Genomic DNA, 17,267 nt, shown 5'->3' with positions numbered 1-17,267 from the left:
GTCCAAACGGACGCTAGCGATGTTGCTCTTGCTGGTGTTCTTACCCAACGTCAAGGGGCGAGGAAAAAGTTATTTCCTACCACTCAGAAAAGATGTTTGGAACTGAACTGAACTACCATGCTGCGAAGAAAAAAGGATTAGCAGCTCTTCGATGTATCGAGAAGTTTAGGTATCGAAGATTCTAGGTTCCCGCTTGTAACCGACTCATCGGCGCTCTCGTTCATAATGAGATCTAAATGGATAAGTAGGGAGAGCATCATCCTCGAACAGTATGACATGGAGGTAAGACACCGTAAAGGCAAATCTAATGTAATGGCTGAAGCCCTATCCCGATCCGTCGAATCGACGAAAGACTCTTTGAACACAAACTTGTTTAAAGCTGTGGAAGCCGACCCCGAAAAATACTTGGACTTCCGGATTGATGGTAACAGATAGTTCAAGTTTGTGTTCACAATGTCTGTTGTTCTTGAATATCGCTTCGAATGGAAAGAATATGTCTAAACTTGCCTGAAATGGAAGAATGCATTTCGGTTTCGAAAAATGCCTCGGGAAAGTCAAACAAAGGTACGTCCGGCCCAGAATGTGCACTGACTTGAAAAAGTACATAGCGGGTTGCCCAGCTTGCAAAGAAAACAAGCACTCGACGTTGTCAGTTACACCCGAGTTGAGAAAACAGCGAATAGCCTATAAACCCTTTCAGATTATCTGTATAGACTGTTGTGGGCATGAAATAGTCATTCGTGGCAGCTTGGAAGACAATGAAGCAGCCCATTAAGAAAGAATAATGAATCGAATGAAAGAAATTTAAGAAAAAACACCCGAATTGGTGAAAGGAAACCTTAAAAAAGCCCACCATTTCCCTAGGAAACTAGGAACCCACAATTTATTATAGGCAACGAGCTATGGAAAATCATGGACGAGAACGGCTTTTCCGGGAAGCTGATCAGACTGATCGAGGCGACGATGGATGGAACGCAGTGCTGTGTGCGGATTTCGGGTGAATTGTCGAGTTCCTTCGAATCACGCAGGGGACTTCGACAAGGTGATAGTCTATCCTGCATGATGTTCAACGTGGCGCTAGAAGGTGTTATTCGACGAGCGGTGGGCGAAATGCGGGCACAATTTTCAACAGATTTAGTCAACTTACCTGCTTTGCCGATGACATTGATATAGTCGGCAGATCATCTGCGGCAGTGGAGGAGATCTACCGTAAACTGAAACGCGAAGCAGGAAGGATTGGGTTGATGATTAATACGTCCAAGACGGAGTACATGCTGGCCTGCGGATCCGTGACCGACCGAACTCGCCTGTCCAGTAATAACAAGGTCACGATCGACGGCGACGAGCTGGAGATAGTCGAAGACTTTGTCTATCTCGGCTCACTGGTGATCGCAGACAATGACACCAGCCGTGAGATCCGGAGGCGAATTATCAGCGGAAGTCGTGCCTACTATGGACTCTACAAGCAACTGCGGTCGAGAAGACTTAGCCCTCGCACGAAGTGTAACCTGTATATGACGCTCATTAGACCGGTTGTTCTCTACGAGCACGAGACATGGATATTGCTCGAGGAGGACCTGCGTACACTCGGAGTATTCGAGCGACGAGTGTTAAGAACCATCTTTGGCGGCGTACAGGAGAACGGAGTGTGGAGGCGAAGGATGAACCACGAGCTCGCGCGGCTCTACGGCGAACACAGTATCCAGAAGGTGTTGAAAGCTGGCCGGATACGCTGGGCGGGACATGTTGCGAGAATGCCGGACGACTGTCCTGCAAAACAGGTGTCCGCTACGTATCCGTCAGGAACAAGACGAGCGGGGGCGCAACGAGCGAGGTGGTTAGACCAAGTGGAGCGTGATCTGGCGAACGTGGGGTGCCCGAGGAATTGGAAAATGTTTGCCATGGACCGAGTGAATTATAGGAATTATGTTCGTCAAGTTATGTCCTGAGACGGTATACTATGTAAATAAAATAAACACCCACGCAATTGTACCGAAGGACTGGAGTGAAATTATTAACTTGTATGCAAGTTCCCAGCAAACATTTAATAGGGTATTTTGCAGGAACAACAGAATTATTCAAACAAATATACCAGATGAAAAGATTGTATTAAAGTTACCGAAATAGCACATGGCTACTAAAGTGGAGGCGATATATCTACAATGACAAGGTTTCAACGATTCGATTTCCCCACAGAAAGTAAAATAAACGATTTAAAGTAATTTGAGTAAGACGAAAAAAAAATTCTCCGACCGAGATTTGAACTCCAGTCCTCCGAGTTCGCTATCCGATATCTTACCTCGGTGCCAACTCATTAGTTGATATGATCCACACTATAGCTCTCTAGATTAGATTTTATTTTAACGAACCGGTCAAAGGAAGAAAGGGAGAAACGGAATAGAGTGTCAAGGATTTCCCATTCATCGTTAATCAGTTCACTCAAATCGTAAATGTCGAATTAGCATATTCTCATCTTTTGGAGACATATTTATGAATTGAATAAACTGCTATTTGATTCAATCTTTTTGCCCAAAGCTTGACGTAAATAAATGATATCAACTTGTTTACGATGGTTATTAAAAATGTCTAAATATTCGATTTGGATTATCATTTCTATTATGATTTCATGTTACCTGGGTTCATTAAAACACACATCCAAACACGTTTAAAAAATTCGACTCCAACATTGGCATGACCTTGACCCGCAAAAACAATACATCCCACAAAGGGAGTTCCAAATCATTTTAAGAAAACAAAGCACCGAATAAATTATCCTATCAAAATCACCATGTTTCACAAAATGTCTCTGCTCAATACTACTTCCGGTGTATAGTACCGTAGCTTAAAGCTTGTTTTAAACTGCTCCGTCGGATGGAATACAGGTTTCGGTCCATCACATTCACTGGCATCTATTAAAGCATACATATCCAAAAAATGGAAAACTTCCGGAGCCCGGTAGTCGGATAGTCGGCTAATCTGAACTTCCAGCATCTCGTGTATTTTAAATACGTTGCGAAATCGAAAATCATTTTGGCAGGCTGACTATAATTCATAGCGCACTAACGCAAATGACCGTTTTTTTCGTTTTAGTACAAAGAAGTCCTAATTCAACTCCCAATAGAAAACAAAAGGTCGAATGTCAGGAAATTATGTGGCGTTATGAATATTATTTGTGTGTTTATTTATATAAGGTGAAATTAGATTTAATTAATAAATTTAACACGTTTTAAATAGCTGTTGTAAGTAATTTTTGTTGTTATTATTAGTAAATATCGCTTTGTCACCCCGACCCACAGGACATTAGCAATTGGTTTATCTTTTCGGACTGAACGGCGTGTATTCGTAAAAAAAAAATGGTACTTTGTCAAGCTCCGTTGAAGAAGTGTCTGGTTCAGCAGGTACGAAACTGATTTGCTATTACAAGTGTTGTTGTTGAATTTTAGCGACATTTTTCGGCGAGTTTTCCAAAAATGAAAAACGTTTTTTCTACCAGTTGTTCAGACGTTTCGAGCTACTGTGGCATTCGCTCCTCTTCAATCGACACTAAAATATATTTTAAATTACAAATAACTACTACAATTAAAAATTTTATTTTCAAACTTCAAACTTAATGGCTTTCGTCCATATTTATTTGTTCTAGCTCAGTTTGCTTTGCTTTGCGCTTACATTTGTGTGTCAGTGGCTGTGTTAATTTGGAAATGACGGGGTCGTATGCTATTTTGAAATTAAATTTAGCTTACCCTTACCTACTTACTTAATGTTCCCGCGCCGATCCTCCGGTGCATATGCCCGTGGTGAAAGACCTCTACTGTTAACGATCCGGAGCCAGCCTTTTCACTTGGTCCCAGTCAAGATTCTCGTCGAAAGTTCGGATTTCAGCGGCTAGGCTTCGCCGCCACGAGTTTCTAGGTCTGCCTCTTCTCCGATGTCCTTCTAGATTCCATTCACGCGCCTCTCTGCAAATCTCGTTCTCATCTTTTCACAGCGTGGGCCCATTCCATCTACACTTACGTTCCCGAATCTCGATTTCTAGTGCCCTCTGATGACACCGGCGATGTATTTAGTTCCTTGTTTGAGATCCAGTTGCCAGGCCACCAAGCGCGGATGATATTCCGCAGGCAGCGGTTTACAAATACTTGCAGTTTTCGCGTCGTTACCGCATATGAGCATCAAGTTTCGCACCCGTACAGCAATACGGATTTGACGTTTGAGTTGAAGATTGGGATTTTAATTCGTAGAACTCGCAAACGCGTTTTGGAGACTCGCAAACGCAAATTGGGCTTTTCTGATCCGGGTTTCGATGTCTTTCTTGGTACCACCATCAGGCGTAATCGGGCTACCACTATACTAGAAGCACTCCTCTTTCTCAACCTGTTGTCCAGCTCAGGCTTCCGAAAAGTACAGCTTTTGGATGAAAGCTTTTTCCCTCCCGAACAAACTGTCTCGGTTTCACATAGCCACTAAGTCGCTGCTGTATAGTTGGTCACGAACAGCAAAGCATTGGCCACAGCCACACGTTCGGGTGCGAGAAACTGTAATTGAACGATCGGCTCTTGGGTAGCTGTGCCGAAAACTTTGTGCTTGAGCTTTAGCGAGCCGAACTGAAGGTTCGGTTTCCGTACTTTCATACCTACTCTTTCGAAAATTATTTCGATCCTACAGCCGGCTGCATTGCCGCGACAGTTTTGGTATACGGTGATCAAACTGTCACGACCGGCTGTTAAGCACGTGCTGTCGTTCGTTTATGTTGGGCGCTGGCAATGTTCGTCTGATCTGATCCTGAGAGCACAGCAGCAGCAGCAAACGAAAATGTATGACACGAGGTGAAAACAAGATGAAAAATTTATTTAATTTTTTTCCGCACGATGATTTGAACATTCCGTAGTGAATATATATTTTAATGCTCATTATCTTCTGTAGAAAAAAACTTTTTTTTGACATTGAGAAACAAACAATATTTTGCCTTTTAAACAGTATGAGATTTCGGAATAAATTCTTTTAAAATTGGTAATTAGGTTGGTTAAAATTTAATTAAAGTTTAATTAAACTTTAATTAAAGTTCTAGGAAGAATTTTGCTAGTTTAAAACTCATTTAGAAATTCTTTCTTAAAACAATGATTTTTAAATTCAAACCCGACACGTAAAAAGATTTGATTCGGGAGATGCGTTGGGTGTGTGAGAAAATTTCCGAAGTTGTCTAGATATTCAGTGAATAATTCGAAACAAGTCTGGTTCGGCCCAGATGCTTGGATTTTATCCTAATTTATTCACATCATTTTAAAAATTAATCAAAAATGCTCAAATTGATAACATGACAAGTGAAGATACCATGAAAGGAGCCTGGGAGTTTGAATAGGCGCGCGTGAGTTTATAATAAAGAAATATGACAAAGTCATGACAATAAGACAAAGTTCTGACACAACAGATTTCCAAATTCTGACAAAAATAAGGCAGAATACTGACAATAATATGGAAAACATATGACCAAAATTTAAAAAAAATTCAGAAAAAAACATAACAAAATTTTGACAAATATGATAAAAATCTGACTTAAAATGTGAAAAAATGACAAAATTATGACAAAAATTTGACAAAATCATGACAAAATCCTGTCAAAAAAACGCCATAATTGTGAAACAAACATGACAAAACTCTGACTTAAATATGACAAATATTACAAAATTTAAAAAAAATAACACATGAAAACAACTATGACAAAAATATGAAATTATCATAACAAATATGATAAAATCATAACCAATATTACAAAAACATAATCTAAATTACGACAAGAATATACCAAAAAAATGATAAAAATATGGCAAAATCATGACAAATATGATGAATTTTGAAAAAAATGGAAATATTCTGACAATTAATTATTAACGGAAAATTAAGACAATATTCTGAAAACATGACAAAATTATGAAAAATATGACTATATTCTGAAAAAAAATATTAAAATATGACAAAATCATATATGACAAAAATTTAACGAAATTCTGACAAAAACATGACAAAAATCTGACAAAAAATTTTAGAAAATGCTGACATAAATATGACAAACTTATGACAAAAATATTGAAATTCTGACAACAAAAAATAAGACAAAAACAAAACATAAATATGACATAATCATGACAAATATCTCAAAACTCTGATAAAAATATGGCAAAATTCTGATGAAAATATGAAAAAATTTTGCAAAATTATGACAAATATGACCAAACTCTGACAAATATATGACAACAATGATAAAAATGTGACAAAATAAAAAATACATGTTAAAGTTCTTACAAAAATCTAGTTAAATTATGACTAATAGGACAAAAATATAGGGACCATCACAAAAATATAACAAAACAAACAAAAATCATGACAAATACGACAAAAACAGTACAACTAAAAAAATCGACCAAATAATGATAATATGCCTTATTTCTGAAATAAATTCGTTGATTTTATTTTTATTCAAGCAGAGCGCTTAGTCCCTGATACTGCTTCCAATCGTACATGTTAGGTATAATGGTTTTTAATAACTCGCTATTAAGTTTAACTAGAAGGATATTTTCCAAATTTTTTGCTGTTAAATTTGTGCGAGCAGGTGACAACACCAACGCCAGCCCACTGAAAGAGCGCTCTACCGACACCTGGGTCGAAGGAACCGACATGATAGAGAGCGCCACCTCCGCAAGCTCAGGATGAGAGTTGATACGGTCCTTCCAGTGCTTCCAAATATCATATTTGTGATTTTGATGGTTCTCGAGATCTAATGCATTCAACTGTTTGATAAAACTGTCCTGGCCATGGCCTACATTGTCGTTATTTGCCGACGGTGGCACCCCTCCAAATAGATCAGTCATAAAATCATCTAAATCTTGAGTAACAGTATCAGGCTCGGGTACAGAAGGCGTGGCTACCACTGGTTCGACGGGTTTCAATGCACGTATTCTCTTTGATGTTGCAATGATGAAATTCTGCAAAAAAACATGTTTTTAAAGCTTTAGGCATTAAAGCAGATATTGTGATTAAATACCCTGATTGATTCCTTCTCTTCAGGCATGAAAACAGCTGAAGATAAATAATTAAACCGGGGATCAATCAACAAAGCGACTTTAAAGGCAAAATTGTTTTTCAGTTGCTGAAGTCTCGTAGTTAATGAAATGATCAGAGATTTCGCCAATTCGTTGGTTGTTAATTGTTTAACTTCCATCAAGCAACGTAACCATTGAATATAAAAATCTCCTAAAGATAGATGCTTTGCTTGCATCTCTTTGGTAGAGATATACAAGGGCTTCAGAGCGTTCTCATACTCATGTATAAAATCCCAGTGTTCAGACAGATCTGTTGGGGAAAAGAGGGGTTATACAAATTATTTAATATATTGTTCGTTAAATTATTTGGTCGATGATATAGGTGTTTTCTTATGAATCCAACTGTTAATTTGTTTTTTATGTTTCTTGCGAATATTTTAAATTTTTAGTTTCTCACAAATTGATATTTTTTATCAATAGATGGAAACATATTTTTTTATAAATAAAACCAGAAACGTTTACTTAAATCTTCCGTAATATGATTTGTTTTCAAAGATTATTGTATCTATGATATAAGGCAATCAGCAGTTCAGTGGAATAAGTAATAGGTCATCAATTTAGATTGTAGTCTGGACCTTTCAATCCAAGTTTTTATTTTGAAGAAAGGTCATGTGATAAGAAAGAAAATCATTAACTTATACACCAAGCAAATAGCAACTGTTTACGTGTTTTTTAACTTACCTAGCTCCTTAAACTGATCTCCTAAATCTTTATAAAAGGATTCGTGTTCGAAAAGGTTGAAAATCATTTCATATACTCCTCCCCATCTTGTTTTTGAGTACATCGGTGGAATAGGCACATTATGCATATGAAATGAATCTCTGTATGCAATCTTCCTACAGTTTTTTACCACATTTGTTATGCTGCGAATTCGAATATCTGTGTGCTTGATAACGTCCGTCACAGCCAACTGTAAGGTGTGAGCCGCACATCTCACAAAGCAGATTCTAGATTCGAATTCCTTGATAAGCTCATCATAAAGATCGTCATTGATGCATTCGAAACTATCGTCGTCATCCAAAGGTTGTCTTTCAGATTCAACCAACTGAAGGTTTTGGTCCAACGCTTTAATGGCCGCCAACATGTTTGCGCCGTTGTCACATGTTCCAGTCAAAATTTGTTCGAGTGATATGTCATATATCTTGAGAATCTCTTCAGTTTTCTGAACGATGAATTTGGCAGTCTGCCGTCCTTTAACCTCGAGCATAGCTAGTAGAAAAATTAATCCCAATTTTAAGTTTTGTATCAGAAAGTTTAAATAGAGATAAGAAAAAAAATATAAAAAAAATCATGAAATTATAAGAAAAACTGCCATCATTTAATCTGAAATCTGAATCTTGAAACTGATTCAGAAATCTGAAATTTAAATCTGTAATCTTAAATCTGAATCTGAAATCTGAAATCTGAATATGAAATTTGAAACTGAAATCTGAATCTAAAATAGAAATCTGAAATGTCAATCTGAAATTTGAATCTGAAATTTGAAATCTAAAAGTTGAATTTGAAATTTGAATTAGAAATATGCAATCTGAATATGAAATCTGAATCTGAAATCTGAAGTTGAAATCTGAATCTGAAATCTGAATCTGAAATCTGAATCTGAAATCTGAATCTGAAATTTGAATCTGAAATCTGAATCTGAAATCTGAATCTGAAATCTGAATCTGAAATCTGAATCTGAATCTGAAATCTGAATCTGAAATCTGAATCTGAAATCTGAATCTGAAATTTGAATCTGAAATCTGAATCTGAAATCTGAATCTGAAATCTGAATCTGAAATCTGAATCTGAAATCTGAATCTGAAATCTGAATCTGAAATCTGAATCTGAAATCTGAAATCTGAATCTGAAATCTGAAATCTGAATCTGAAATCTGAATCTGAAATCTGAATCTGAAATCTGAATCTGAAATCTTAATCTGAAATCTGAATCTGAAATCTGAATCGGAAATCTAAATCTGAAATCTGAATCTGAAATCTGAATCTGAAATCTGAATCTGAAATCTGAATCTGAAATCTGAATCTGAAATCTGAATCTGAAATCTAAAATCTGAATCTGAAATCTGAATCTGAAATCTGAATCTGAAATCTGAATCTGAAATCTGAATCTGAAATCTGAATCTGAAATCTGAATCTGAAATCTGAATCTGAAATCTGAATCTGAAATCTGAATCTGAAATCTGAATCTGAAATCTGAATCTGAAATCTGAATCTGAAATCTGAATCTGAAATCTGAATCTGAAATCTGAATCTGAAATCTGAATCTGAAATCTGAATCTGAAATCTGAATCTGAAATCTGAATCTGAAATCTGAATCTGAAATCTGAATCTGAAATCTGAATCTGAAATCTGAATCTGAAATCTGAATCTGAAATCTGAATCTGAAATCTGAATCTGAAATCTGAATCTGAAATCTGAATCTGAAATCTGAATCTGAAATCTGAATCTGAATCTAGAATCTGCATTTGAAATCTAAAATCTGAAATTTGATATCTGAATCTGAAATCTGAAATCTGGATCCTTAAATAAATCTGAAATCTGAACCAGAAAACCGAAACCAGAAGCTGATTTTGAAGGCAGGACTGTTCAATCTGTCAATTTTAATTCGTACTTACCAAGAGTCCGGATCAGAACCTCTTCTCCGTTCCAAAACTGCACATTTATGCCTAGAATGTGTCGGCCATGACGCGACGCTGAATCGATTTTTAACGAAAGCAGCTTTCCTTCCACCTCCTTCTTTATTTCTTTCCGAATATTATCCGCGCATGTGTTCACGTGAGCCATGGTAGTTTTCTCGTTAACGGTCAACCCCAATGCATGGCAGAGAGGGTCCAAAATCATCCGAAAACCATCTGACTCTATTTTGTTTATTGGAAGGTCCTCAACTCCTACCATTCGCACTATTGATTCAATGACAGTTTGTGCATCAATGGGGACGGAAACTTTTGCAATCCGTCTCTTCTTTGCAGGGCCGGGGTTCGCGTTTTTAAACAGCCCGCGTTCCCTTGCTAAGTCGGAATGCTCCACGCGAAGGTGCCGGATGAAATTTCCTATATCGAGACGCTGCGGCTTTTGTTTGTAATTGGCCCGACATCCAGCTGGATCAATAGCACACACTAGGAAATCATCTTGCAATTTCATGCATGATTCGGCAATGTCCCTAAACGTTGGCTTCCTTTTTCGGGAACCACCATTTACCCCCACGACCGAATCTGCATTTGCATTTCCCATACCCCCACTTCCACTCCCACCAAACAATCCCACACCTCGCGCATTGCTTAAAACCAAATCACCATCAGCATCACTGTTGCTCCCACCAAACACACTCAAAACTCCCTCACTTCCCTCTGTATTCATCGTTCGGATTTGTTTTTTAATACTCGTTAATCCACCAGCCAAAAAAAAGGAGCACCTATCACTCAACACTCAGCGGAAGACTGACTAACCTAGAAGCTAGCTTAAAGCAACAGCTATGGAGGCTTCCAAAAAGTACAGCTTTGCAACATCGCAAAAGCACACACGTTCGGGAACGAAGACTGTATTTGACTGAATCTGAAATCGGAATCTGAAATCTGAATCTGAAATCTGAATCTGAAATCTGAATATGAAATCTGATTCTGAAATCTGTCTCTAAAATCTGATTCTGGAACCTGAAATCTGAATTTGAACACTAAATCTTAAATTTGAATCTGATGAAATCTGTATTTGGAATCTGAATCTGAAATCTGAATATGAATTCTTAATCTGAAATCTTAATCTAGAATCTGGATCTGAAGTCTGAATCTGAAATCTAAATCTTAAATCTCAATCTGAATTATGTTTCTGAATTCTGAATCTGAAATAGGAATTTGATTTCTGAATCTGAAATCTAAATTTCAATCAGAATCTAAAAACTGAATCTGAAATCTGAATCTGAAATCTGAAATCTGAATCTGAAATCTGAAATCTGAATCTGAAATCTGAAATCTGAAATCTGAATCTGAATCTGAAATCTGAATCTGAAATCTGAATCTGAAATCTGAATCTGAAATCTGAATCTGAAATCTGAATCTGAAATCTGATTCTGAAATTAGCATCTGGATTCTGGATCTGAAATTTGAATCTGAAATACGAATCTGCAATCTGAATCTGAATCTGAAATCTGAATCTGAAATCTGAATCTGAAATCTGAATCTGAATTTGAAATCTGAATCTGAAATCTGAATCTGAAATCTGAATCTGAAATCTGAATCTGAAATCTGAATCTGAAATCTGAATCTGAAATCTGAATCTGAAATCTGAATCTGAAATCTGAATCTGAAATCTGAATCTGAAATCTGAATCTGAAATCTGAATCTGAAATCTGAATCTGAAATCTGAATCTGAAATCTGAATCTGAAATCTGAATCTGAAATCTGAATCTGAAATCTGAATCTGAAATCTGAATCTGAAATCTGAATCTGAAATCTGAATCTGAAATCTGAATCTGAAATCTGAATCTGAAATCTGAATCTGAAATCTGAATCTGAAATCTGAATCTGAAATCTGAATCTGAAATCTGAATCTGAAATCTGAATCTGAAATCTTTAAGATAAGTTAACCACCGTTAATTAATTTTGTAAATTTATTTTTCGGCATATCGGTGAAAAGTAGTTATGAAATTGATAAAGATGGATAGAGAAGTGAGAAGAAAATTTACAGATGTTGAAAAGAGCGAAAGAGCATTTTTGCGAGGAAACTTATTAACGTACACCATACTTTACCCTGCAACATTTCATTATTTAGGAGAAGTAGTACCGGGATAGAGGTGGCACTACCTTAACCTATACAATGAAATCTGGTTGGTCCGAAGTCTACATGTGGTGGACACGTATACTCCGGACGGGCATACGTGTCCACCACATGTAGACTTCGGACCAACCAGATTTCATTGTATAGGTTAAGGTAGTGCCACCTCTATCCCGGTACTACTTCTCCTAAATAATGAAATGTTGCAGGGTAAAGTATGGTGTACGTTAATAAGTTTCCTCGCAAAAATGCTCTTTCGCTCTTTTCAACATCTGTAAATTTTCTTCTCACTTCTCTATCCATCTTTATCAATTTCATAACTACTTTTCACCGATATGCCGAAAAATAAATTTACAGAATCTGAAATCTGAATCTGAAATCTGAATCTGAAATCTGAATCTGAAATCTGAATCTGAAATCTGAATCTGAAATCTGAAATCTGAAATCTGAAATCTGAAATCTGAAATCTGAAATCTGAAATCTGAATCTGAATCTGAATCTGAAATCTGAATCTGAAATCTGAATCAGAAATCTGAAACTGAAATCTGATTCTGAAATTAGCATCTGGATTCAGGATCTGAAATTTGAATCTGAAATACGAATCTGCAATCTGAAATACAAATCTGCAATCTGAAATCTGAATCTGAATCTGAAATCTGAATCTGAAATCTGAATCTGAAATCTGAATCTGAAATCTGAATCTGAAATCTGAATCTGAAATCTGAATCTGAAATCTGAATCTGAAATCTGAATCTGAAATCTGAATCTGAAATCTGAATCTGAAATCTGAATCTGAAATCTGAATCTGAAATCTGAATCTGAAATCTGAATCTGAAACCTGAATCTGAAATCTGAATCTGAAATCTGAATCGCAAATATGATCCCTAAATATAATTCTGAAATCATAATATGAAATCTACGTCTGAAATCTGAATTTTAAATTTGTATCTGAAATTTAAATCATAAACCTGAATCTTAAATACGAATTTTTATCTGAAATCTGAAATCTCATATGTATCTCAATTTTAAATATAAAATCTTGAACTTGATGTTTATAAACGACACCCAATTTCAGGCTGGAATACAACACGCATCAATGCCGACCAACTTATAACGTTATGATAGCCAGCCGCAGTTGCTAGCTTGCTGCTTGAGCTTCAAGCAGAAGGAAAGTTCATACGTGCTTTAATTTGAAATTAACCCGACCCGAGCGTGAGCCGATGATAATCCAAAACGAATCTTGGCTACAGTCGGACGGAATGAGCAGTACTGTCATGCGAAATTCAACGCATTGAAAACTGTCACGAAGATAATCCCAAAACTGTCACGGAGCTTAAAAAGCTTTCATACCCACGATCAAACTTTCGCACGAGGTAAAACGAGGCCTCGCTGTACATCGCACGACCGCTCCTTTTGAAACTGTCGGGGAAGAAATATTCGGCAAGCTTTCATCGAGACGAACGTGCGGCGTTCGCAAGAATACTGTCATTCGGCAGTACTTTTCGGAAGCCTGGTCCCCAGCTACCACGAAATTGGAATGATTTTCTGTGTTGATTTCCATCGACTTGGTCTTTCCGACATTGATTTTGAGACCTGCTGCCTTGAAGCTTTCGGTGAGGTCATCGAGTTTGCTCTGCATGTCTTGTTGTGCTTGGGCGAGCAAAACAATATCGTCTGCCAGGTCAAGGTCGTTCAGTTGCTCCATTGATGGATTCCACGGCAATCCTAGGTTTGGTCTACAGTCAATCGATCCAGTCAAGATCTCATCCATTACGATGAGAAAAAGCAGCGGTGACAAAATACATCCTTGTCTCACTCCAGCAGTTACCGGGATAAGTTCGGACAAGACACCGTCGTGCAAGACTTTGCACGAAAATGCCTCGTCCTGTGCTTCGATGAGATGGACTAGTTTCCCTGGGACCCCTCGTCGTCTAAGAACAGCCCAGATGTTTTCGTGGTTCAGTCGGTCAAATGCTTTTTCGAAATCAACGAACACCAGCAGAAGAGAGTCCTGGAATTCGTTGATTTGTTCCAGTATTATTCGTAGCGTTGTGATGTGGTCCACACATGATCGTCCGGATCGGAATCTAGCTTGTTGCCGTCGGCCAACAAGCCATTGTTGCGGCTTACTAATGGCGCTTCGAGCTGCGGGTTTTGTTGGCCATCGCTATTCGTGACTCGGAAGAGTTGTTCGAAGTGCTCAGTCCATCGTTTGAGCTGATGTGTTCGATCGGTCAATAACTGACCTGCTCGGTCTTTTAGCGGCATTATTGCATTAGTCCTTGCACCACTGAGGCGGCGGAAAATGTCATAAATTAATCGGATATCTCCATTGGCGGCGGCTCTTTCTCCCTCTTCGGCAAGGGAGTTTGTCCAGGCTCTCTTGTCTCGTCTACAAGCTCGTGATATTTCAAGTGTCGTATTTCACAGTGAAAAGCTAATATAATCACATGGGTCTGCCTCGAGGGATTCGTCTCACTTATCAAAAGTACCTATAAAATTACATCCAAAATATTCGAAAACAAAATTGAGAATCAGCATAACAATCCAGATTGTATGGAAATCCGTTAGAATGATTAATTTCCTGAGGTTCCCGGTATCATCCGAAAAATGGAACCTGACTTAGCACATGTTTTTCCGTTACCAGCTAGCTAGCGGTAAGTCACGCTCAACCAATTTTCTCCGTGCAGCAATCTGCCATCCTCGATGTCTGCTGCTGCTGCTGCCTGGAAAATTTAATCAAAACAGCAATCCTTCGCCTTAGGGCTTCCGGCAGCAGCAGCAGCAGCATCAAAATCAGTAGCAACAACCAGCCTTCGTTCTTCGGATGTCAACATGGGTGGATGTTTATGTATGGGTGTGTGTGTGTGTGTGTGTGTTTCCCGCTCAAGATTATGCATCAATTTAGTCTCCGAGAAACAATTGAACCTATTGTCGGTTGCTTCACATCGCTCCATCCTTCGTCGATACCTTCAACTAGGAAATCATTGTTAATGAGCGGGGGTGGTTAGAAGAAGTAACGAAGCTCTAGGACAACTTTCGATTAACAGACGTATGCATCTAATTCCATCTATTACAAGCTTCTGCTGTCGACACAAAGCGTGAAGATCGCCTCGTTAGAAGGAGCAGCCAATCGCAAATGATGGTCCTTCCTAAGTTTCAAAAAGGTTTCTTCAGGAACATATTTTGGAGGTGAATCGTTGATGTTTTTCATCAGATGGGAATCTCATCAAAGTTATTTCAATTTTTTTCTTAACGTTCCTAAAGTTAACATACATAATTACTGAAGTTGAAAGAAAATTCGAGAATTCCTTTAGTCAAATTTGCGTGTCCATTAGACTTAGTCGATTTGGGGTCTTTTTTGAATTTTTCAAACCCTGGGGTCTTAAAAGTGGTCCACAACTCATCCATGATTTTTTGCATAACTTTTAAGTAATGTTTACATGCGTAAATTATATCTTTTTGGTTTGTATGGGACCTAGTACTGAAAAATCAACTTCGTTTTTGTTTCTTCTGTGAAACCGAGCTTGCTAATAGTTTTTGTGCCAATCTATAAATTCTTCAAAGAAAATTTTCCGCAGAACAACTTTGTCAAAGACTGTAACTTCGTATCTTATAAGACAAAAAAGTTATAAGGTGTTGAATGGGGACATGTCATTTAGCATTGAAAAATAATAAATTCATTTGACATCACTGCTGGGTGCCTAGCGAGGAATTGCTTGCTTCAGTAGTGATGTCAAATGAATTTATTGTTTATCAATGAGAAAAGACATACCCCTGTTAAACAGCTAACAACTTTTTTGCATAATAAGATACGAAGTTACGGTCTTCAACAAAGTTTTTCAGCGGAAAATATTCTTTAAAGAATTTATAAATTGGCACAAAAACTATGAGCAGGCTCGGTTCCACAGAAGAAACATAAATGATGTTGATTTTTCAGTAGAAAATATTCAATTTTCCTATACAAACCTAAAAGTTCAAATTTACTCACAATACGTTGCTTAAAAATTCTGCATAAATTCATGAATGAGTTTTGGATCAAAACGAAGCTTTTAAGACTCCAGGGTTTGAAAAATTCAGAAATGACCCCAAATCGACTCAGTTTAATATCCATATTTAAAAAAGCCTCAACTACCTTGCAGTGTTTGCCGTTAATAACTTCCGAAAAAAGTATTCAAAACCCCTCCTCTAATAAACTCGCCCAGGCGAAAGCACACCAAGTAACTCGGCAGATTGAAATTTAAACGTCCCTCTAATTGAGTTCTTTTTCCGAACCGTTCACCAATCTTGACGGAGTTTAAATTTTCCCTGCGCTGCAGATTCAGATTTTCACACCTTTATTTTTCACCACCAAGTCATGCCGTGGCTGCTCGGGAAGAAGTTCGCATCTCTTCCTGCTGCAAATCGTCAGCATTCTTTCTGCTCAGCTCTATTGGAAATCCAACCCGCTAGAGGGCAGCATCACAGCAAAACCAACAACGGTGTGGCTCTTTTCGTGGAAAGTTTTTTAATTCAATTTGTACTTGATTTATCGGATAGCTCACGGTGAGTATGCAGAACAGGTGAATCTAGGGCATCGGGCGGGTTTATATCTTTTTTTTTTTTGCAAATTTGGATCCTTGGAAGAACTTGACTTTTTAATAATGGAAAAGTGGCATAAGTATTAGGTAAAATTATGTATGGTGGCTAAAGAAACTTTTTATTTGAGCAAAACTTTTGTAAAAAAAAACAACATAAAAACATAACATACGACATTTTGTCGTTCACACCTAGTGGAAGCAGCCGTAGTTATATGCTGTTTTATGAGGATTAAGCATCCAAAATTTAGTGGGGAGTAATCGACGAACGAGCATGTCGACATCCTAAAACCATCAAGATGTCGGCTGATGAAGCTGTTACTCCGGCTCCGGAGCATCGGTTTTGCGAGTAAATTTTCAAATCTGTTTTCAAGGAGGAGGTTCATCTCCACTCTTCACGATATGGGTACTGAGGTTATAGATTGGGGGTTTTGGTGTAAATTTATGTTCCTGGGAAGCTTCACCTCAATCAATTTATTGGGAAACACGTAATTCTGTTTAATGTGATTTGATGAATCCTAAACCTCAGACACGTTGTGGTTGATTCATGAGAGTAAAAGTCGGTTGTTGTTAGTTTTTTGATATTTTTCTGAGCTTGAAAATCACGATTCACTAGTAGGAATGTTTTGAAATCGTTCATTATACTGCCAAATACTCGATCATTGAAAAATTAAGATTATATAGAGTATGGTGGGGTAAAAGTACGACCTTAGTGTTATCCTATTTTTAGAAAATTTTGCCGGTTGTTTTCCAAAAAACCAAGAACAGCATTTGATTCTTTAGACTTTTATCTCTCTTCTAAGAAATTACGAAGATAATCGATCGACGCA

General features: G+C 37.6%; 2 protein-coding genes across 5 annotated transcripts in view; one reads left to right on the top strand and one right to left on the bottom strand.

Annotated features, from left to right (window-relative positions):
• The window catches only part of LOC129745917 (fat-like cadherin-related tumor suppressor homolog), a 740,130-nt gene that overhangs the window by 281,598 nt on the left and 441,265 nt on the right, over positions 1-17,267 (top strand). The window lies entirely within an intron of this gene.
• Positions 6,345-8,373, bottom strand: LOC129745918 (uncharacterized). The gene is made up of 3 exons (XM_055739310.1): positions 7,776-8,373; positions 7,037-7,344; positions 6,345-6,977 (listed from the first exon to the last, which is right to left on the bottom strand). The coding sequence occupies exons 1-3, from the start codon at positions 8,299-8,301 to the stop codon at positions 6,468-6,470; spliced, it is 1,344 nt and encodes a 447-aa protein (XP_055595285.1). The 5' UTR covers positions 8,302-8,373; the 3' UTR covers positions 6,345-6,467.

This window comes from Uranotaenia lowii, chromosome 2 (genome assembly GCF_029784155.1).
Source record: "Uranotaenia lowii strain MFRU-FL chromosome 2, ASM2978415v1, whole genome shotgun sequence".
In the NCBI taxonomy this organism is placed as follows: domain Eukaryota; kingdom Metazoa; phylum Arthropoda; class Insecta; order Diptera; family Culicidae; genus Uranotaenia; species Uranotaenia lowii.
Note: the sequence above shows the minus strand (reverse complement) of the source record. Positions and strands in the feature narration are given on the sequence as shown.